A 22,514-nucleotide genomic window follows, 5' to 3' on the forward strand; every position below is an offset into this window, starting at 1 on the left:
GCTCTAAAGGTGTGTCTCTAAAGGTGTGTCTCTAAAGATGTGTCTCTAAAGATGTGTCTCTAAAGATGTGCCTCTAAAGGTGTGGCTCTAAAGGTGTGTCTCTAAAGATGTGCCTCTAAAGGTGTGGTTCTAAAGGTGTGTCTCTAAAGATGTGTCTCTAAAGGTGTGGCTCTAAAGGAGTGGCTCTAAAGGAGTGCCTCTAAAGGTGTGGCTCTAAAGGTGTGTCTCTAAAGGTGTGTCTCTAAACGTTTGGCTCTAAATGTGTGTCTCTAAAGGAGTGTCTCTAAAGGTGTGTCTCTAAAGGTGTGTCTCTAAAGATGTGTCTCTAAAGGTGTGGCTCTAAAGGTGTGTCTCTAAAGGTGTGTCTCTAAAGGTGTGGCTCTAAAGGTGTGTCTCTAAAAATGTGTCTCTAAAGGTGTGTATCTAAAGGTGTGTCTCTAAAGATATGTCTCTAAAGATGTGTCTCTAAAGGTGTGTCTCTAAAGGTGTGGCTCTAAAGGAGTGCCTCTAAAGGCGTGGCTCTAAAGGTGTGTCTCTAAAGGTGTGTCTCAAAAGGTGTGTCTCTAAAGGTGTGTCTCTAAAGGTGTGTCTCTAAAAGTGTGGCTCTAAAGGTGTGTCTCTAAAGGTGTGTCTCAAAAGGTGTGGCTCTAAAGATGTGTCTCTAATGGTGTGGCTCTAAAGGAGTGCCTCTAAAGGTGTGGCTCTAAAGGTGTGGCTCTAAAGGTGTGTCTCTAAAGGTGTGGCTCAAAAGGTGTGGCTCTAAAAGTGTGTCTCTAAAAGTGTGGCTCAAAATGTGTGTCTCTAAAGGTGTGTCTCTAAAGGTGTGTCTTTAAAAGTGTGTCTCTAAAGGTGTGTCTCTAAAGGAGTGTACCTAAAGGTGTGTACCTAAAGGTGTGTCTCTAAAGGTGTGTCTCTAAAGATGTGTCTCTAAAGGTGTGGCTCTAAAGGTGTGGCTCTAAAGGAGTGCCTCTAAAGGTGTGGCTTTAAAAGTGTGTTTCTCTAAAGGTGTGTCTCTAAAAGTGTGTCTCTAAATGTGTGTCTCTAAAGGAGTGTCTCTAAAGGTGTGTCTCTAAAGGTGTGTCTCTAAAGATGTGTCTCTAAAGGTGTGTATCTAAAGGTGAGTCTCTAAAGATATGTCTCTAAAGATGTGTCTCTAAAAGTGTGGCTCTAAAGGTGTGGCTCTAAAGGAGTGCCTCTAAAGGAGTGCCTCTAAAGGTGTGTCTCTAAAGGTGTGGCTCAAAAGGTGTGTCTCTAAAGGTGTGGCTCTAAAGGTGTGTCTCTAAAGGTGTGTCTCAAAAGGTGTGGCTCTAAAGGTGTGTCTCTAAAGGTGTGTCTCTAAAGGTGTGTCGTGTCCTTCCTGCAGATGTTTGAGGCGGACGTGTCAGATGGACATCTGCCATCCCCCGCAGATTGATCACGCCTCCGTCAGGTAGAAAACTTTCAACCACACATGAACACGAAGACTAAGGTAATAGTCCCTTGCAGGTGTGCGGGAGGGGGGGAGTCTTCCCACTGCTCTGTTCAGTGTCGCCATGGTTACAGCATCACCGTCGTCAGCGGGAGGGACGTCCCGCCACACCAGGTAAACAATGTCCAAAACCCAAGGTTTGTCTGGTTCCTGCTACCTCTTCCTGCGAAACCTAAGTGAGATCTAAAGGATGCGTAGATAAAACCAAGGGTGAGGGCTTCGTGTTTGGCTCTTCAGGCAAAACCAAGACCAGAGACGATAACTTCTAAGGTGTTCCATTTGGCCCAGAGTTGGCAAAATATTCCTCTGACACTGTCATCTCAGTCGTACCTTGTTAGGTCCTCTGAAGTGGAGAATACTGACAACATGTTTAGTGACGGTCTACTAGGAGCTCTTTCCTGGAGACCCAAATAAGAATCTTGCATTCCAGCTCCTTATTGCTCAGAATTCTGTCGGTTGTAGTATACAAGTGGAACCTGCTGGAAAAAATGTGTATGATTCTTTAACTCCTTTGTTACCCGAGTTACTGTCCTTCAGTTGGATGGACAACCAGGACAAACCTGTTCCTGATAGACAACCAGGACACACCTGTTCCTACTGTCCTTCAGTTGGATGGAAAACCAGGACAAACCTGTTCCTGCTGTCCTTCAGTTGGATGGACAACCAGGACAAACCTGTTCCTGATAGACAACCAGGACACACCTGTTCCTACTGTCCTTCAGTTGGATGGACAACCAGGGCACACCTGTTCCTGAGAGACGACCAGGACACACCTGTTCCTGCTGTCCTACAGTTGAATGGACAACCAGGACACACCTGTTCCTAGTGTCCTTTAGTTGGATGCACAACCAGGACACACCTGTTCCTACTGTCCTTCAGTTGGATGGACAACCAGGACAAACCTGTTCCTGATAGACAACCAGGACACACCTGTTCCTACTGTCCTTCAGTTGGATGGACAACCAGGACAAACCTGTTCCTGATAGACAACCAGGACACACCTGTTCCTACTGTCCTTCAGTTGGATGGACAACCAGGACAAACCTGTTCCTGATAGACAACCAGGACACACCTGTTCCTACTGTCCTTCAGTTGGATGGACAACCAGGACAAACCTGTTCCTGATAGACAACCAGGACACACCTGTTCCTACTGTCCTTCAGTTGGATGGACAACCAGGACAAACCTGTTCCTGATAGACAACCAGGACACACCCGAGTCATACCAAAGACTATAAAAATGGGACCCATTACCACCCTGCTTGGCACACAGCATCAAGGGTTGGAATTGGGGGTTAAATCACCAAAAATTATTCCCGGGTGCGGCACCGCTGCTGCCCACTGCTCCCCTCACCTCCCAGGGGGTGATCAAGGGGATGGGTCAAATGCAGAGGACACATTTCACCACACCTAGTGTGTGCGTGACAATCATTGGTACTTTAACTTTAACTTTTAACACACCTGTTCCTGATGGACAACCAGGACACACCTGTTCCTGATGGACAACCAGGACACACCTGTTCCTGATGGACAACCAGGACACACTTGTTCCTGATAGACACTCAGGACACACCTGTTCCTAGTGTCCTTCAGTTGGATAGACAACCAGGACACACCTGTTCCTGATGGACAACCAGGACACACCTGTTCATGATGGTCAACCAGGACACACCTGTTCATGATGGTCAACCAGGACACATATGTTCTTGATGGTCAACTAAGACAGACTTGTTCATGAAGGTCAACCGGGACACACCTGTTCATGGTGGTCAACCAGGACACACCTGTTCATGATGGTCAACCAGGACACATATGTTCTTGATGGTCAACTAAGACAGACTTGTTCATGAAGGTCAACCAGGACACACCTGTTCATGGTGGTCAACCAGGACACACCTGTTTATGATGGTCAACCAGGACAGACTTGTTCATGATGGTCAACTAGGACAGACTTGTTCCTGATGGACAACCAGGACACACATGTTCCTGATGGACAACCAGGGCACACCTGTTCCTGATGCCCAACTAGGACAGACTTGTTCCTGATGGTCAACTAGGACACACCTGTTCCTGATGGACAACCAGGACACACCTGTTCCTGATGGACAACCAAGACACACCTGTTCATGATGATCAACCAGGACACATATGTTCTTGATGGTCAACTAAGACAGACTTGTTCATGAAGGTCAACCAGGACACACCTGTTCATGATGGTCAACCAGGACACACCTGTTCATGATGGTCAACCAAGACACACCTGTTTATGATGGTCAACCAGGACAGACTTGTTCCTGATGGTCAACTAAGACAGACTTGTTCATGATGGTCAACCAGGACAGACTTGTTCCTGATGGTCAACTAAGACAGACTTGTTCATGATGGTCAACCAGGACAGACTTGTTCCTGATGGTCAACTAAGACAGACTTGTTCATGATGGTCAAACAGGACACACCTGTTCATGACGGTCAACTAGGACAGACTTGTTCATGATGGTCAACCAAGACACACCTGTTCCTGATGGTCAACCAGGACACACCTGTTCCTGATGGACAACCAAGACGCACCTGTTCATGATGATCAACCAGGATACACCTGTTCCTGATGGTCAACTAACAATGACTTGTTCATATGGTCAACCAGCACACACCTGTTCATGATGGTCAACCAGGACACACTTGTTCCTGATTTTCAACTAAGACACACCTGTTCCTGATGGTCAACTAGGACAGACCCGTTCCTGATGGTCAACCAGGACAGACTTGTTCATGATTGTCAACCAGGGCACACCTGTTCCTGATGGTCAACTAGGACAGACCTGTTCCTGATGGTCATCTAGGACAGACCTGTTCCTGATGGTCAACCAGGACAGACTTGTTCATGATGGTCAACCAGGACAGACTTGTTCATGATGGTCAACCAGGGCACACCTGTTCCTGATGGTCAACTAGGACAGACTTGTTCCTGATGGTCAATGAGGACAGACTTGTTCCTGATGGTCAACCAGGACAGACTTGTTCCTGATGGTCAATGAGGACAGACTTTTTCCATTATGGTCAACTAGGACAGACTTGTTCATGATGGTCAACCAGGACGCACCTGTTCCTGATGGTCAACCAGGACACACCTGTTCCTGATGGTCAACTAGGACAGACGTGTTCCTGATGGTCAACCGAGACACACCTGTTCCTGATGCTGAACTCGGACAGACGTTTTCCTGATGGTCAACTAGGACAGAGTTGTTCATGATTGTCAACCAGGACACACCTGTTCCTGATGGTCAACCAGGACACACCTGTTCCTGATGGTCAACTAGGACAGACGTGTTCCTGATGGTCAACCGAGACACACCTGTTCCTGATGCTGAACTCGGACAGACGTTTTCCTGATGGTCAACCAGGACACACCTGTTCCTGCCAATAGGGGTTTCTGTGTCCAGTGCTGGATCATTGTAGTTGTTTTCCGCAACCTCTACTGGTCTGTTTGTATCTCGGTCTTGCTTCACGTTTTCTGTGCACTTCTTAGCTGCACTAGTTTCGGTTTATGAAATCCCATCTTTCCGCCTGCTGTTCTCTGCATCCTGGGGTCACGCTGCCAGCAACACCTCCTGCTCTGACACGGGTGTCTGTGAATTGTGTGAAGTGGTCGTCATGACCGCTCTATGCTTACCATTCACCATGATTCTGTCACTGTTCGTCTTCCACGTGTTCTAGAGCAAGACGAAGATGGAGTGTTTCCAAGGACTTTGGGACCGTGTGGTCCTCTGCCAGACTGTGGACTGTGGTCTTCCTGGTCCCTCTCACGTCTACCACGCCATCTTCACCTGTCCCTGGGGGACCACCTTTGGCAGACAGTGCTCCTTCACCTGTGGACCTCCTGCCATACTTCAAGGTACACACCTGCACCTCACACATTATCCATCCATCTTTCATCCATCCATCCATCCATCCATCCATCCATCCATCCATCCATCCATCCATCCATCCATCCATCCATTCATCCATCCATCCATCCATCCATCCATCCATCCATCCATCACTTTCCACCTTCACCTCAAATATCATCCAGTCATTGTACTGAATACAACAGGTACATCCATCCTGACATCCATCCATCCTTTCATTCATCCATCGTCCATCAATAATCAAATACATTTACCCACTTACCCACCTACCCATCCACCCATCATTCCTCCACCCATGGGCTCGGCCCTATGTTTAAGAAAACCTGGACAAGGCTAGAACCGGGACACTAGGACCCTGAATGTTCTCCTGTAAAAGAGGAGAGAACCCTGAAGGTCTCATTGTCCCACAAGAAGGACTCATCCCATGAAGGTTCTGGTGGACTTGTGAGACCCTGCCAGGTGCCAACAAGACCTTCTCAGACACCTCCAGGGTTGAAATGCTTTCACAGGGTCAGGATGGACCATAACCCAACAACCTGAGACTGTATAATTCTGGTCTACAAGAACTGGTCGCCTGGCTGCTCCAGGAGGAGACAGATACCATCTGGACTGAGTCTCCTCACAGGTGGACTACAACCACTCGCTCGTCACTAAAGGGACTTTGGTTCATAGTTCCTCACCTTGATCTCTCACACACCACCCTTGTTCCCGTGACAGTTGGCAGGAACAGAGACACCAGTTCTATCCTGCCTTTGTGTCCTCAGGTGACAGCGACCGGTTGGTGTGTTTGGAGGACGGACTGTGGTCTTTCCCGGAGGCGTATTGTAAGATCGAGTGTTCCGAGCTGCCCAAGGTCCTCAATGCTAAGCTACTAACTGCCGAGTGTTTGGCTCCGAGTCACCCTGTTGGCACCGTGTGTCACTACAAATGTCAACCAGGGTTCTACCAGGCAGGCAGCGTCAACAACACCCAAAGGTGAGACTTTAGGACTCACACCTCCACGTCTTCAAAACATTCTTAAAAGGAAGACTCCATTCAGAATCCTGATGATCTCAAATCAGATACTCAAATCTAGTACTTCTTTCATCGTGCTATGCTAAGGTATTCAACACTAGAGCTAATAGCTTGCCGTCAATTAGCACACCAGTTGCTAGCTTACAACTACCGCACTGATCTCTAGCTGACAACTGACTGACTGCTAGCTGGCAACTATGGCACACTAGTCGCTAGCTGACAACTGGCGCACAGATTGCTAGCCGACAACTATGGCACACTAGTTGCTAGCTGACAACTATGGCACACTAGTCGCTAGCTGACAACTATGGCACACTAGTCGCTAGCTGACAACTGGCACACTGATCGCTAGCTGGCAACTATGGCAAACTAGTCGGTAGCTGACAACTATGGCACACTAGTCGCTAGCTGACAACTGGCACACTGATCGCTAGCTGACAACTGGCACACTGATCGCTAGCTGGCAACTAGCGCCATAATAGCTAGGTGGCAACTAGCGCCATAATAGCTAGGTGGCTACTAAAGTGTTAACGTTAGTATGTTAGCATGCTGGCTAATTTTGCTGGTATACATGTCAGAGTCACATATTTGGCTACTTGACACATGCTAACTGTTAACATGCTAATGTTAGCATGCTGGTTTATTTGTAGCTAATTTGACAGGGTAAGAAAGGATGATCTGACAGGTGTTGTGTTGTTTCCAGGAAGTACCTGAAGTTGGAGTGCCAGGAGGGGGGGCAGTGGGGGGGTGGCAGGTGTGAACCCACATCGTGCCCACCTTTACCTGATGTGTACCAGGGCATGTTCACCTGTACCAACCACTTCTTCTACGGCAGCACCTGTACCCTGCAGTGTCCTCAGCCAGCAGAACATGTAAGTACGTTCTACACACTTCCTGTTGCAAGTATACACACTTCCTGTTGCAAGTATACACACTTCCTGTTGGAAGTATACACACTTCCTGTTGGAGGTATACACACTTCCTGTTGCAAGTACACACACTTCCTGTTGCAAGTATACATGCTTCCTGTTGGAAGTATACACACTTCCTGTTGGAGGTATACACACTTCCTGTTGCAAGTATACACACTTCCTGTTGCAAGTATACACACTTCCTGTTGGAAGTATACACACTTCCTGTTGGAAATATACACACTTCCTGTTGGAAGAATGCACACTTCCTGTTGGAAGTATACACACTTCCTGTTGGAAGTATACACACTTCCTGTTGGAGGTATACACACTTCCTGTTGGAAGTATACACACTTCCTGTTGAAAGTATACATACTTCCTGTTGGAAGTATACACACTTCCTCTTGGAAGTATACACACTTCCTGTTGAAAGTATACATACTTCCTGTTGAATGTATACACACCTCCTGTTGGAAGTATACACACTTCCTGTTGAAAGTATACATACTTCCTGTTGAATGTATACACACTTCCTTTTGGAAGTATACACACTAACTGTTGGAAGTATACACACTTCCTGTTGAATGTATACACACTTCCTGTTGAAAGTATACATACTTTCTGTTGAATGTATACACATTTCCTGTTGAAAGTATACATACTTTCTGTTGAATGTATACACACTTCCTGTTGGAAGTATACACACTTCTTGTTGTATGTATACACACTTCCTGTTGGAGGTATACACACTTCCTGTTGGAAGTATACACACTTCCTGTTGAATGTATACACACTTCCTGTTGGGAGTATACACACTTCCTGTTAGGAGTATACACACTTCCTGTTGGAAGTATACATACTTCCTGTTGGAAGTATACACACTTCCTGTTGTATGTATACACACTTTCTGTTGGAGGTATACACACTTCCTGTTGGAAGTATACACACTTCCTGTTGAATGTATACACACTTCCTGTTGGGAGTATACACACTTCCTGTTAGGAGTATACATACTTCCTGTTGGAAGTATACACACTTCCTGTTGGAAGTATACACACTTCCTGTTGTATGTATATACACTTCCTGTTGGAGGTATACACACTTCCTGTTGGAAGTATACACACTTCCTGTTGAATGTATACACACTTCCTGTTGGGAGTATACACACTTCCTGTTAGGAGTATACATACTTCCTGTTGGAAGTATACACACTTCCTGTTGGAAGTTTACACACTTCCTGTTGAAAGTATACACACTTCCTGTTGGAAGTATACACACTTCCTGTTGAAAGTATACACACTTCCTGTTGGATGTATACACACTTCCTGTTGGAAGTACTATAGTAATACTTCCTTGTAGTCATGTTTTTCATATTTTCATTCTCGTTTATGTTTCCTATGTACTTCATAGATAATCACTTCCTGTCTACAAATATGTACTGTACTTCATAGATAATCACTTCCTGTCTACAACTATGTACTGTACTTCATAGATAATCACTTCCTGTCTACAAGTATGTACTGTACTTCATAGATAATCACTTCCTGTCTACAAGTATGTACTGTACTTCATAGATAATCACTTCCTGTCTACAAATATGTACTGTACTTCATAGATAATCACTTCCTGTCTACAACTATGTACTGTACTTCATAGATAATCACTTCCTGTCTACAAGTATGTACTGTACTTCGTAGATAATCACTTCCTGTCTACAAATATTTACTGTACTTCATAGATAATCACTTCCTGTCTACAAATATTTACTTTACTTCATAGATAATCACTTCCTGTCTACAAGTATGTACTGTACTTCATAGATAATCACTTCCTGTATATATTTGTAGACAGGAAGTGACAACTAACACACTGATCGTAAGTGTAAAAAAACAACGCGTAAAAAATTGTTTTTACTTTTTGTTTGTAGATCAAGTTATTAACATGTTTGTTTGTTCTTTTGTTTGTTTGTTTGTTTGTTTCAGAGCGTGATTAAGTGCACTAAAGATGGAAAATGGACAGAAAACTTTTCTATGTGTTCCAACATCAAAGGATTTTGTTCTTCTCCTCCTCAACTTCATCATGTCGAATATTTGTGTAGTGAAGGAACTCATGTTGGTGAGTAACACGACATAAAATACTTATAAAAGTACTTATACTAATATTTGTGTAGTGAAAGAACTCATGTTGGTGAGTAACAAGTCATGAAATACTTATAAAAGTACTTATACTAATATTTGTGTAGTGAAGGAACTCATGTTGGTGAGTAACAAGACATAAAATACTTATAAAAGTACTTATACTAATATTTGTGTAGTGAAGGAACTCATGTTGGTGAGTAACAAGACATAAAATACTTAAAAAGTACTCATACTAATATTTGTGTAGTGAAGGAACTCATGTTGGTGAGTAACAAGACATAAAATACTTATATAAGTACTTATACTAATATTTGTGTAGTGAAGGAACTCATGTTGGTGAGTAACATGACATAAAATACTTATAAAAGTACTTATACTAATATTTGTGTAGTGAAGGAACTCATGTTTGTGAGTAACATGACATAAATACTTATAAAAGTACTTATCCTAATATTTGTGTAGTGAATGAACTCATGTTGGTGAGTAACATGACATAAAATACTTATAAAAGTACTTGTATTAATATTTGTGTAGTGAAGGAACTCATGTTGGTGAGTAACATGACATAATATACTTATAAAAGTACTTATACTAATATTTGTGTAGTGAAGGAACTCATGTTGGTGAGTAACAAGACATAAAATACTTATATAAGTACTTATACTAATATTTGGGTAGTGAAGGAACTCATGTTGGTGAGTAACATGACATAAAATACTTATAAAAGTACTTATACTAATATTTGTGTAGTGAAGGAACTCATGTTGGTGAGTAACATGACATAAAATACTTATAAAAGTACTTATACTAATATTTGTGTAGTGAAGGAACTCATGTTGGTGAGTAACATGACATAAAATACTTATAAAAGTACTTATACTAATATTTGTGTAGTGAAGGAACTCAAGTTGGTGAGTAGCATGACATAAAATACTTATAAAAGTACTTATACTAATATTTTTGTAGTGAAGGAACTCATGTTTGTGAGTAACAAGACATAAAATACTTATAAAAGTACTTATACTAATATTTGTGTAGTGAAGGAACTCATGTTGGTGAGTAACATGACATAAAATACTTATAAAAGTACTTATACTAATATTTGTGTAGTGAAGGAACTCATGTTGGTGACTAACATGACATAAAATACTTATAAAAGTACTTATACTAATATTTGTGTAGTGAAGGAACTCATGTTGGTGAGTAACAAGACATAAAATACTTATATAAGTACTTATACTAATATTTGTGTAGTGAAGGAACTCATGTTGGTGAGTAACATGACATAAAATACTTATAAAAGTGCTTATACTAATATTTGTGTAGTGAAGGAACTCATGTTGGTGAGTAACATGACATAAAATACTTATAAAAGTACTTATACTAATATTTGTGTAGTGAAAGAACTCAAGTTGGTGAGTAACATGACATAAAATACTTATAAAAGTACTTGTACTATAATTTGTGTAGTGAAGGAACTCATGTTGGTGAGTAACAAGACATAAAATACTTATAAAAGTACTTATACTAATATTTGTGTAGTGAAGGAACTCATGTTGGTGAGTAACATGACATAAAATACTTATATAAGTACTTATACTAATATTTGTGTAGTGAAGGAATTCATGTTTGTGAGTAACAAGACATAAAATACTTATAAAAGTACTTATACTAATATTTGTGTAGTGAAGGAACTCATGTTGGTGAGTAACAAGACATAAAATACTTATAAAAGTACTTATACTAATATTTGTGTAGTGAAGGAACTCATGTTGGTGAGTAACAAGACATAAAATACTTATAAAAGTACTTGTACTAATATTTGTGTAGTGAAAGAACTCAAGTTGGTGAGGAACATGACATAAAATACTTATAAAAGTACTTGTACTAATATTTGTGTAGTGAAGGAACTCATGTTGGTGAGTAACAAGACATAAAATACTTATAAAAGTACTTATACTAATATTTGTGTAGTGAAGGAACTGATGTTGGTGAGTAACATGACATAAAATACTTATAAAAGTACTTATACTAATATTTGTGTAGTGAAGGAACTCATGTTGGTGAGTAACATGACATAAAAGACTTATAAAAGTACTTGTACTAATATTTGTGTAGTGAAGGAACTCATGTTGGTGAGTAACATGACATAAAATACTTATAAAAGTACTTATACTAATATTTGTGTAGTGAAGGAACTCATGTTGGTGAGTAACATGACATAAAATACTTATAAAAGTACTTGTACTAATATTTGTGTAGTGAAGGAACTCATGTTGGTGAGTAACAATACATAAAATACTTATAAAAGTACTTATACTAATATTTGTGTAGTGAAGGAACTCATGTTGGTGAGTAACATGACATAAAATACTTATAAAAGTACTTATACTAATATTTGTGTAGTGAAGGAACTCATGTTGGTGAGTAACATGACATAAAATACTTATAAAAGTACTTATACTAATATTTGTGTAGTGAAGGAACTCATGTTGGTGAGTAACATGACATAAAATACTTATAAAAGTACTTGTACTAATATTTGTGTAGTGAAGGAACTCATGTTGGTGAGTAACAATACATAAAATACTTATTAAAGTACTTATACTAATATTTGTGTAGTGAAGGAACTCATGTTGGTGAGTAACATGACATAAAATACTTATAAAAGTACTTATACTAATATTTGTGTAGTGAAGGAACTCATGTTGGTGAGTAACATGACATAAAATACTTATAAAAGTACTTATACTAATATTTGTGTAGTGAAGGAACTCATGTTGGCGAGTAACATGACATAAAATACTATACTATATATATGTTTATATGTATGTATATATATATAGTTTTAGCATTATTGTTGTCATTATAATGCATATTGCAGTGGAGATATTACTAATATTCATGTTCCCATGTAGGTTCTGTGTGTTCCCCTTCTTGTGTTCTGAGTCCAGACATGGATCTTCATGACCCAGTTCTGTTGCCTAGCAACACGACACCTGCTTCTTTGACACACTGGATGCTTCCTGTCAAAGTACAGGTGGGAACTGCAGTATTACACCTGTTTACTCTAGTAGTACTACTACTACAAAGTGTTTATATGATATGAATAGTACACAGTACAACTGTAGTATTACATGTGTTTCATGTAGTACTACTACTACAAAGTGTTTATATGATATGAATATTACACAGTACAACTGTAGTATTACATGTGTTTCATGTAGTAGTAGTAGTAGTACGAAGTGTTTATATGATATGAATATTACACAATACAACTGTAGTATTGCATGTGTTTCATGTAGTAGTAGTACTACAAAGTGTTTATATGATATGAATATTACACAATACAACTGTAGTATTACATGTGTTTCATGTAGTAGTAGTACTACAAAGTGTTTATATGATATGAATAGTACACAGTACAACTGTAGTATTACATGTGTTTCATGTAGTAGTAGTAGTAGTAGTAGTACTACAAAGTGTTTATATCTGGGGCCACATGGAGGTAAAATCCTGGCATGTTTGTGTACAGTATTTGTAGTATGTGTTTGTGTTATGTATGTGTTTGTGTACAGTATTTGTGGTATGTGTGTGTGTACAGTATTTGTAGTATGTGTTTGTGTACAGTATTTGTAGTATGTGTTTGTGTTATGTATTTGTAGTATGTGTTTGTGTACAGTATTTGTAGTATGTGTTTGTGTACAGTATTTGTAGTATGTGTTTGTGTACAGTATTTGTAGTATGTGTGTGTTATGTATTTGTAGTATGTGTTTGTGTTATGTATTTGTAGTATGTGTTTGTGTACAGTATTTGTAGTATGTGTTTGTGTACAGTATTGGTAGTATGTGTTTGTGTTATGTATATGTAGTATGTGTTTGTGTACAGTATTTGTAGTATGTGTTTGTGTACAGTATTTGTAGTATGTGTTTGTGTTATGTATTTGTAGTATGTGTTTGTGTACAGTATTTGTAGTATGTGTTTGTGTTATGTGTTTGTGTACAGTATTTGTAGTATGTGTTTGTGTACAGTATTTGTAGTATGTGTGTGTGTTATGTATTTGTAGTATGTGTTTGTGTACAGTATTTGTAGTATGTGTTTGTGTACAGTATTTGTAGTATGTGTGTGTGTTATGTATTTGTAGTATGTGTTTGTGTACAGTATTTGTAGTATGTGTTTGTGTACAGTATTTCTAGTATGTGTTTGTGTACAGTATTATGAGTATGTGTGTGTTATGTATTTGTAGTATGTGTTTGTGTACAGTATTATGAGTATGTGTGTTTGTTATGTATTTGTAGTATGTGTTTGTGTTATGTATTTGTAGTATGTGTTTGTGTACAGTATTTGTAGTATGTGTTTGTGTTATGTATGTGTTTGTGTACAGTATTATGACTTGTGTGTGTGTTATGTATTTGTAGTATGTGTTTGTGTTATGTATTTGTAGTATGTGTTTGTGTTTTGTATTTGTAGTATGTGTTTGTGTACAGTATTTGTAGTATGTGTTTGTGTACAGTATTTGTAGTATGTGTGTGTGTTATGTATTTGTAGTATGTGTTTGTGTACAGTATTTGTAGTATGTGTTTGTGTACAGTATTTGTAGTATGTGTTTGTGTTATGTATTTGTAGTATGTGTTTGTGTACAGGATTTGTAGTATGTGTTTGTGTACAGTATTATGAGTATGTGTGTGTTATGTATTTGTAGTATGTGTTTGTGTACAGTATTATGAGTATGTGTGTGTGTCATGTATTTGTAGTATGTGTTTGTGTTATGTATTTGTAGTATGTGTTTGTGTACAGTATTTGTAGTATGTGTTTGTGTTATGTATGTGTTTGTGTACAGTATTATGAGTATGTGTGTGTGTTATGTATTTGTAGTATGTGTTTGTGTTATGTATTTGTAGTATGTGTTTGTGTACAGTATTTGTAGTATGTGTTTGTGTACAGTATTTGTAGTATGTTTTTGTGTACAGTATTTGTAGTATGTGTTTGTGTACAGTATTATGAGTATGTGTGTGTTATGTATCTGTAGTATGTGTTTGTGTACAGTATTTGTAGTATGTGTTTGTGTACAGTATTTGTAGTATGTGTTTGTGTACAGTATTTGTAGTATGTGTTTGTGTTATGTATGTGTTTGTGTACAGTATTATGAGTATGTGTGTGTGTTATGTATTTGTAGTATGTGTTTGTGTTATGTATTTGTAGTATGTGTTTGTGTTATGTATGTGTTTGTGTTATGTATTTGTAGTATGTGTTTGTGTACAGTATTTGTAGTATGTGTTTGTGTTATGTATGTGTTTGTGTTATGTATTTGTAGTATGTGTTTGTGTTATGTATTTGTAGTATGTGTTTGTGTTATGTATTTGTAGTATGTGTTTGTGTACAGTATTTGTAGTATGTGTTTGTGTACAGTATTTGTAGTATGTGTTTGTGATATGTATTTGTAGTATGTGTTTGTGTACAGTATTTGTAGTATGTTTGTGTTATGTATTTGTAGTATGTGTTTGTGTACAGTATTTGTAGTATGTGTTTGTGTACAGTATTTGTAGTATGTTTGTGTTATGTATTTGTAGTATGTGTTTGTGTACAGTATTTGTAGTATGTGTTTGTGTACAGTATTTGTAGTATGTGTGTGTGTTATGTATTTGTAGTATGTGTTTGTGTACAGTATTTGTAGTATGTGTTTGTGTACAGTATTTCTAGTATGTGTTTGTGTATAGTATTATGAGTATGTGTGTGTTATGTATTTGTAGTATGTGTTTGTGTACAGTATTATGAGTATGTGTGTTTGTTATGTATTTGTAGTATGTGTTTGTGTTATGTATTTGTAGTATGTGTTTGTGTACAGTATTTGTAGTATGTGTTTGTGTTATGTATGTGTTTGTGTACAGTATTATGACTTGTGTGTGTGTTATGTATTTGTAGTATGTGTTTGTGTTATGTATTTGTAGTATGTGTTTGTGTTATGTATGTGTTTGTGTTATGTATTTGTAGTATGTGTTTGTGTACAGTATTTGTAGTATGTGTTTGTGTACAGTATTTGTAGTATGTGTGTGTGTTATGTATTTGTAGTATGTGTTTGTGTACAGTATTTGTAGTATGTGTTTGTGTACAGTATTTGTAGTATGTGTTTGTGTTATGTATTTGTAGTATGTGTTTGTGTACAGTATTTGTAGTATGTGTTTGTGTACAGGATTTGTAGTATGTGTTTGTGTACAGTATTATGAGTATGTGTGTGTTATGTATTTGTAGTATGTGTTTGTGTACAGTATTATGAGTATGTGTGTGTGTCATGTATTTGTAGTATGTGTTTGTGTTATGTATTTGTAGTATGTGTTTGTGTACAGTATTTGTAGTATGTGTTTGTGTTATGTATGTGTTTGTGTACAGTATTATGAGTATGTGTGTGTGTTATGTATTTGTAGTATGTGTTTGTGTTATGTATTTGTAGTATGTGTTTGTGTACAGTATTTGTAGTATGTGTTTGTGTACAGTATTTGTAGTATGTTTTTGTGTACAGTATTTGTAGTATGTGTTTGTGTACAGTATTATGAGTATGTGTGTGTTATGTATTTGTAGTATGTGTTTGTGTACAGTATTTGTAGTATGTGTTTGTGTACAGTATTTGTAGTATGTGTTTGTGTACAGTATTTGTAGTATGTGTTTGTGTTATGTATGTGTTTGTGTACAGTATTATGAGTATGTGTGTGTGTTATGTATTTGTAGTATGTGTTTGTGTTATGTATTTGTAGTATGTGTTTGTGTTATGTATGTGTTTGTGTTATGTATTTGTAGTATGTGTTTGTGTACAGTATTTGTAGTATGTGTTTGTGTTATGTATGTGTTTGTGTTATGTATTTGTAGTATGTGTTTGTGTTATGTATTTGTAGTATGTGTTTGTGTTATGTATTTGTAGTATGTGTTTGTGTACAGTATTTGTAGTATGTGTTTGTGTACAGTATTTGTAGTATGTGTTTGTGATATGTATTTGTAGTATGTGTTTGTGTACAGTATTTGTAGTATGTTTGTGTTATGTATTTGTAGTATGTGTTTGTGTACAGTATTTGTAGTATGTGTTTGTGTACAGTATTTGTAGTATGTGTTTGTGTTATGTATTTGTAGTATGTGTTTGTGTACAGTATTTGTAGTATGTGTTTGTGTTATGTATTTGTAGTATGTGTTTGTGTTATGTATGTGTTTGTGTACAGTATTATGAGTATGTGTGTGTGTTATGTATTTGTAGTATGTGTTTGTGTTATGTATTTGTAGTATGTGTTTGTGTTATGTATGTGTTTGTGTTATGTATTTGTAGTATGTGTTTGTGTTATGTAATTGTAGTATGTGTTTGTGTACAGTATTTGTAGTATGTGTTTGTGTACAGTATTTGTAGTATGTGTTTGTGTACAGTATTATGAGTATGTGTGTGTTATGTATTTGTAGTATGTGTTTGTGTACAGTATTTTGAGTATGTGTGTGTGTTATGCATTTGTAGTATGTGTTTGTGTTATGTATTTGTAGTATGTGTTTGTGTACAGTATTTGTAGTATGTGTTTGTGTTATGTATGTGTTTGTGTACAGTATTATGAGTATGTGTGTGTGTTATGTATTTGTAGTATGTGTTTGTGTTATGTATTTGTAGTATGTGTTTGTGTTATGTATGTGTTTGTGTTATGTATTTGTAGTGTGTGTTTGTGTACAGTATTTGTAGTATGTGTTTGTGTTATGTATGTGTTTGTGTTATGTATTTGTAGTATGTGTTTGTGTTATGTATTTGTAGTATGTGTTTGTGTACAGTATTTGTAGTATGTGTTTGTGTACAGTATTTGTAGTATGTGTTTGTGGTATGTATTTGTAGTATGTGTTTGTGTACAGTATTTGTAGTATGTTTGTGTTATGTAATTGTAGTATGTGCTTGTGTACAGTATTTGTAGTATGTGTTTGTGTACAGTATTTTTAGTATGTGTTTGTGTTATGTATGTGTTTGTGTACAGTATTTGTAGTATGTGTTTGTGTACAGTATTTGTAGTATGTGTTTGTGTACAGTATTTGTAGTATGTGTTTGTGTACAGTATTATGAGTATGTGGTTTATGTATTTGTAGTATGTGTGTGTGTACAGTATTGGTAGTATGTGTGTGTGTACAGTATTAGTAGTATGTGTGTGTGTACAGTATTGGTAGTATGTGTGTGTGTACAGTATTAGTAGTATATGTGTGTGTACAGTATTTGCAGTATGTGTGTGTGTACAGTATTTGTAGTATGTGTTTGTGTACAGTATTATGAGTATGTGTGTGTTATGTATTTGTAGTATGTGTTTGTGTACAGTATTATGAGTATGTGTGTGTGTTATGTATTTGTAGTATGTGTTTGTGTTATGTATTTGTAGTATGTGTTTGTGTACAGTATTTGTAGTATGTGTTTGTGTTCTGTATGTGTGTGTGTACAGTATTGGTAGTATGTGTGTGTGTACAGTATTAGTAGTATGTGTGTGTGTACAGTATTGGTAGTATGTGTGTGTGTACAGTATTATTAGTATGTGTGTGTGTACAGTATTTGTAGTATGTGTGTGTGTACAGTATTAGTAGTATGTGTGTGTGTACAGTATTGGTAGTATGTGTGTGTGTACAGTATTATTAGTATATGTGTGTGTACAGTATTTGTAGTATGTGTGTGTGTACAGTATTTGTAGTATGTGTTTGTGTACAGTATTATGAGTATGTGTGGGTGTTATGTATTTGTGTTATGTATTTGTAGTATGTGTTTGTGTACAGTATTTGTAGTATGTGTTTGTGTTCTGTATGTGTGTGTGTACAGTATTAGTAGTATGTGTGTGTGTACAGTATTGGTAGTATGTGTGTGTGTACAGTATTAGTAGTATATGTGTGTGTACAGTATTTGCAGTATGTGTTTGTGTACAGTATTATGAGTATGTGTGTGTGTGTACAGTATTGGTAGTATGTGTGTGTGTACAGTATTAGTAGTATGTGTGTGTGTACAGTATTTGTAGTATGTGTTTGTGTACAGTATTATGAGTATGTGTGTGTGTTATGTATTTGTAGTATGTGTTTGTGTACAGTATTTGTAGTATGTGTTTGTGTTATGTATTTGTAGTATGTGTTTGTGTACAGTATTTGTAGTATGTGTTTGTGTTATGTATTTGTAGTATGTGTTGTGTTCTGTATGTGTGTGTGTACAGTATTGGTAGTATGTGTGTGTGTACAGTATTAGTAGTATGTGTGTGTGTACAGTATTGGTAGTATGTGTGTGTGTACAGTATTAGTAGTATGTGTGTGTGTACAGTATTTGCAGTATGTGTGTGTGTACAGTATTTGTAGTATGTGTGTGTGTACAGTATTGGTAGTATGTGTGTGTGTTGTGAAAGTGTATGTGTGTGTGTACAGTATTTGTAGTATGTGTGTGTGTTGTGAAGGTGTATGTGTGTGTGTACAGTATTGGTAGTATGTGTGTGTGTTGTGAAGGTGTATGTGTGTGCTTGGTTGCAGAAGATGGTGTGCACGGGGAAGAAGAGGTGGTTCCCAGACCCTGCCAGGATTTACTGCATCCACTCCTGTGAGGTAGCAATACATCATCAATCACAACTCTGGCATCCACATTCTTTCAACTCTCACACACTTTCTGTTGAAGTCTTTTGGAATCAACTTTTAGTGCTACTTTTTACTCAACATGATGTTTTATCATAACCTGATGCAGTACTCAGCTTGTACTACTACTAGTAGTAGTAGGAGTAGTAGTAGTAGTAGGAGTAGTAGTAGTAGGAGTAGTAGTAGTAGTAGGAGTAGTAGTAGTAGTAGGAGTAGTAGTAGTAGGAGTAGTAGTAGTAGTAGGAGTAGGAGTAGTAGTAGTAGGAGTAGGAGTAGTAGTAGTAGGAGTAGTAGTAGTAGTAGGAGTAGGAGTAGTAGTAGTAGGAGTAGGAGTAGAAGTAGTCTTAGTAGTAATAGGAGTAGGAGTAGTAGTAGGAGTAGTAGTAGTAGTAGTAGGAGTAGTAGTAGTAGGAGTAGTAGTAGGAGTAGGAGTAGAAGTAGTCTTAGTAGTAATAGGAGTAGGAGTAGTAGTAGTAGTAGGAGTAGTAGTAGTAGGAGTAGTAGTAGTAGTAGGAGTAGGAGTAGTAGGAGTAGGAGTAGAAGTAGTCTTAGTAGTAATAGGAGTAGGAGTAGTAGTAGGAGTAGTAGTAGTAGTAGTAGGAGTAGTAGTAGTAGTAGGAGTAGGAGTAGAAGTAGTCTTAGTAGTAATAGGAGTAGGAGTAGTAGTAGTAGTAGTAGGAGTAGTAGTATAGTAGTAATAGGAGTAGGAGTAGTACTAGTAGTAGTAGTAGTAGTAGTAGTAGTAGGAGTAGTAGTAGTAGTAGGAGTAGTAGTAGTAGGAGTAGTAGAAGGAGTAGGAGTAGAAGTAGTCTTAGTAGTATAAGGAGTAGGAGTAGTAGTAGTAGTAGTAGTAGTAGGAGTAGTAGTAGGAGTAGTAGTAGTAGTACTAGTAGTAGTAGTAGGAGTAGGAGTAGTAGGAGTAGTAGTAGGCGTAGGAGTAGAAGTAGTCTTAGTAGTAATAGGAGTAGGAGTAGTAGTAGTAGTAGTAGTAGTAGTATAGTAGTAATAGGAGTAGGAGTAGTAGTAGTAGGAGTAGGAGTAGAAGAAGTCTTAGTAGTAATAGGAGTAGTAGTAGTAGTAGTAGGAGTAGAAGTAGTCTTAGTAGTAATAGGAGTAGTAGTAGTAGTAGTAGTAGTAGTAGTAGTAGTAGTAGTAGTAGGAGTAGAAGAAGTCTTAGTAGTAATAGGAGTAGTAGTAGTAGTAGTAGGAGTAGTAGTAGGAGTAGGAGTAGAAGTAGTCTTAGTAGTATTAGGAGTAGGAGTAGGAGTAGTAGTAGTAGTAGTAGTAGTAGTAGTAGGAGTAGAAGTAGTCTTAGTAGTAATAGGAGTAGTAGTAGTAGTATTAGTAGTAGGAGTAGTAGTATAGTAGTAATAGGAGTAGGAGGAGTAGTAGTAGTAGTAGGAGTAGGAGTATAAGTAGTCTTAGTAGTAATAGGAGTAGGAGTAGTAGTAGTAGTAGTAGTAGGAGTAGGAGTAGTAGTAGGAGTAGGAGTAGAAGTAGTCTTAGTAGTAATAGGAGTAGGAGTAGTAGTAGTAGGAGTAGAAGAAGTCTTAGTAGTAATAGGAGTAGGAGTAGTAGTAGTAGTAGTAGTAGGAGTAGGAGTAGAAGTAGTCTTAGTAGTAATAGGAGTAGGAGTAGTAGTAGTAGTAGTAGGAGTAGGAGTAGTAGTAGGAGTAGGAGTAGAAGTAGTCTTAGTAGTAATAGGAGTAGGAGTAGGAGTAGTAGTAGTAGTAGGAGTAGTAGTAGTAGGAGTAGGAGTAAAAGAAGTCTTAGTAGTAATAGGAGTAGTAATAGTAGTAGTAGTAGTAGTAGGAGTAGGAGTAGAAGTAGTCTTAGTAGTAATAGGAGTAGGAGTAGTAGTAGGAGTAGTAGGAGTAGTAGTATAGTAGTAATAGGAGTAGTAGTAGTAGTAGTAGTATTAGAAGTAGGAGTAGAAGAAGTCTTAGTAGTAATAGGAGTAGGAGTAGTAGTAATAGTAGTAGGAGTAGGAGTAGAAGTAGTCTTAGTAGTAATAGGAGTAGGAGTAGTAGTAGTAGGAGTAGGAGTAGAAGTAGTCTTAGTAGTAATAGGAGTAGGAGTAGTAGTAGTAGTAGTAGCAGGAGTAGTAGTAGTAGTAGTAGGAGTAGAAGAAGTCTTAGTAGTAATAGGAGTAGGAGTAGTAGTAGTAGTAGTAGGAGTAGTAGTAGGAGTAAAAGTAGTCTTAGTAGTAATAGGAGTAGTAGTAGTAGTAGTAGTAGTAGTACAGTAGTAATAGGAGTAGGAGTAGTAGTAGTAGTAGTAGGAGTAGAAGAAGTCTTAGTAGTAATAGGAGTAGGAGTAGTAGTAGTAGTAGTAGGAGTAGAAGTAGTCTTAGTAGTAATAGGAGTAGGAGTAGTAGTAGTAGTAGTAGTAGGAGTAGGAGTAGAAGTAGTCTTAGTAGTAATAGGAGTAGTAGTAGTAGTAGTAGTAGGAGTAGTAGTAGTAGGAGTAGGAGTAGAAGAAGTCTTAGTAGTAATAGGAGTAGGAGTAGTTGTAGTAGTAGTAGGAGTAGGAGTAGTAGGAGTAGGAGTAGAAGTAGTCTTAGTAGTAATAGGAGTAGTAGTAGTAGGAGTAGTAGTAGGAGTAGAAGTAGGAGTAGTCTTAGTAGTAATAGGAGTAGGAGTAGTAGTAGTAGTAGTAGTAGGAGGAGTAGTAGTACTAGGAGTAGTAGTAGTAGTAGTAGTAGTAGTAGGAGTAGAAGTAGTCTTAGTAGTAATAGGAGTAGGAGTAGTAGTAGTAGTAGTAGTAGTAGTAGTAGTAGGAGTAGAAGTAGTCTTAGTAGTAATAGGAGTAGTAGTAGTAGTAGTAGAAGTAGGAGTAGCAGTAGGAGTAGGAGTAGAAGTAGTCTTAGTAGTAATAGGAGTAGGAGTAGTAGTAGTAATAGGAGTAGGAATAGAAGTAGTCTTAGTAGTAATAGGAGTAGGAGTAGTAGTAGTGGGAGTAGAAGTAGTCTTAGTAGTAATAGGAGTAGGAGTAGTAGTAGTAGTAGTAGTAGTAGTAGTAGGAGTAGAAGAAGTCTTAGTAGTAGTAGGAGTAGAAGTAGTCTTAGTAGTAATAGGAGTAGGAGTAGGAGTAGTAGTAGTAGTATAGTAGTAATAGGAGTAGGAGTAGTAGTAGGAGTAGAAGAAGTCTTAGTAGTAATAGGAGTAGGAGTAGTAGGAGTAGTAGTAGTAGTAGTAGGAGTAGAAGTAGTCTTAGTAGTAATAGGAGTAGGAGTAGTAGTAGTAGTAGGAGTAGTAGTAGTAGTAGGAGTAGGAGTAGAAGAAGTCTTAGTAGTAATAGGAGTAGGAGTAGTTGTAGTAGTAGTAGTAGTAGGAGTAGGAGTAGAAGTAGTCTTAGTAGTAATAGGAGTAGGAGTAGTAGTAGTAGTAGTAGTAGTAGGAGTAGGAGTAGAAGTAGTCTTAGTAGTAATAGGAGTAGGAGTAGTAGTAGTAGTAGTAGGAGTAGTAGTAGGAGTAGAAGTA

General features: G+C 37.8%; 1 protein-coding gene across 1 annotated transcript in view; it reads left to right on the forward strand.

The window, feature by feature from the left end:
* pappa2 (pappalysin 2) overlaps positions 1 to 22,514 on the forward strand; it is a 141,809-nt gene that overhangs the window by 113,918 nt on the left and 5,377 nt on the right. Inside the window, exons 50-57 of the mRNA XM_062068795.1 lie at positions 1,364 to 1,429; positions 1,486 to 1,582; positions 5,182 to 5,359; positions 6,137 to 6,347; positions 7,090 to 7,258; positions 9,280 to 9,412; positions 12,354 to 12,475; positions 18,934 to 19,005. Coding sequence (XP_061924779.1) covers positions 1,364 to 1,429; positions 1,486 to 1,582; positions 5,182 to 5,359; positions 6,137 to 6,347; positions 7,090 to 7,258; positions 9,280 to 9,412; positions 12,354 to 12,475; positions 18,934 to 19,005 — 1,048 coding nt within the window. The remainder of the gene's footprint in view (positions 1 to 1,363; positions 1,430 to 1,485; positions 1,583 to 5,181; positions 5,360 to 6,136; positions 6,348 to 7,089; positions 7,259 to 9,279; positions 9,413 to 12,353; positions 12,476 to 18,933; positions 19,006 to 22,514) is intronic.

This window comes from Entelurus aequoreus, linkage group LG14, assembly GCF_033978785.1.
Source record: "Entelurus aequoreus isolate RoL-2023_Sb linkage group LG14, RoL_Eaeq_v1.1, whole genome shotgun sequence".
Taxonomy (NCBI): Eukaryota; Metazoa; Chordata; class Actinopteri; order Syngnathiformes; family Syngnathidae; genus Entelurus; species Entelurus aequoreus.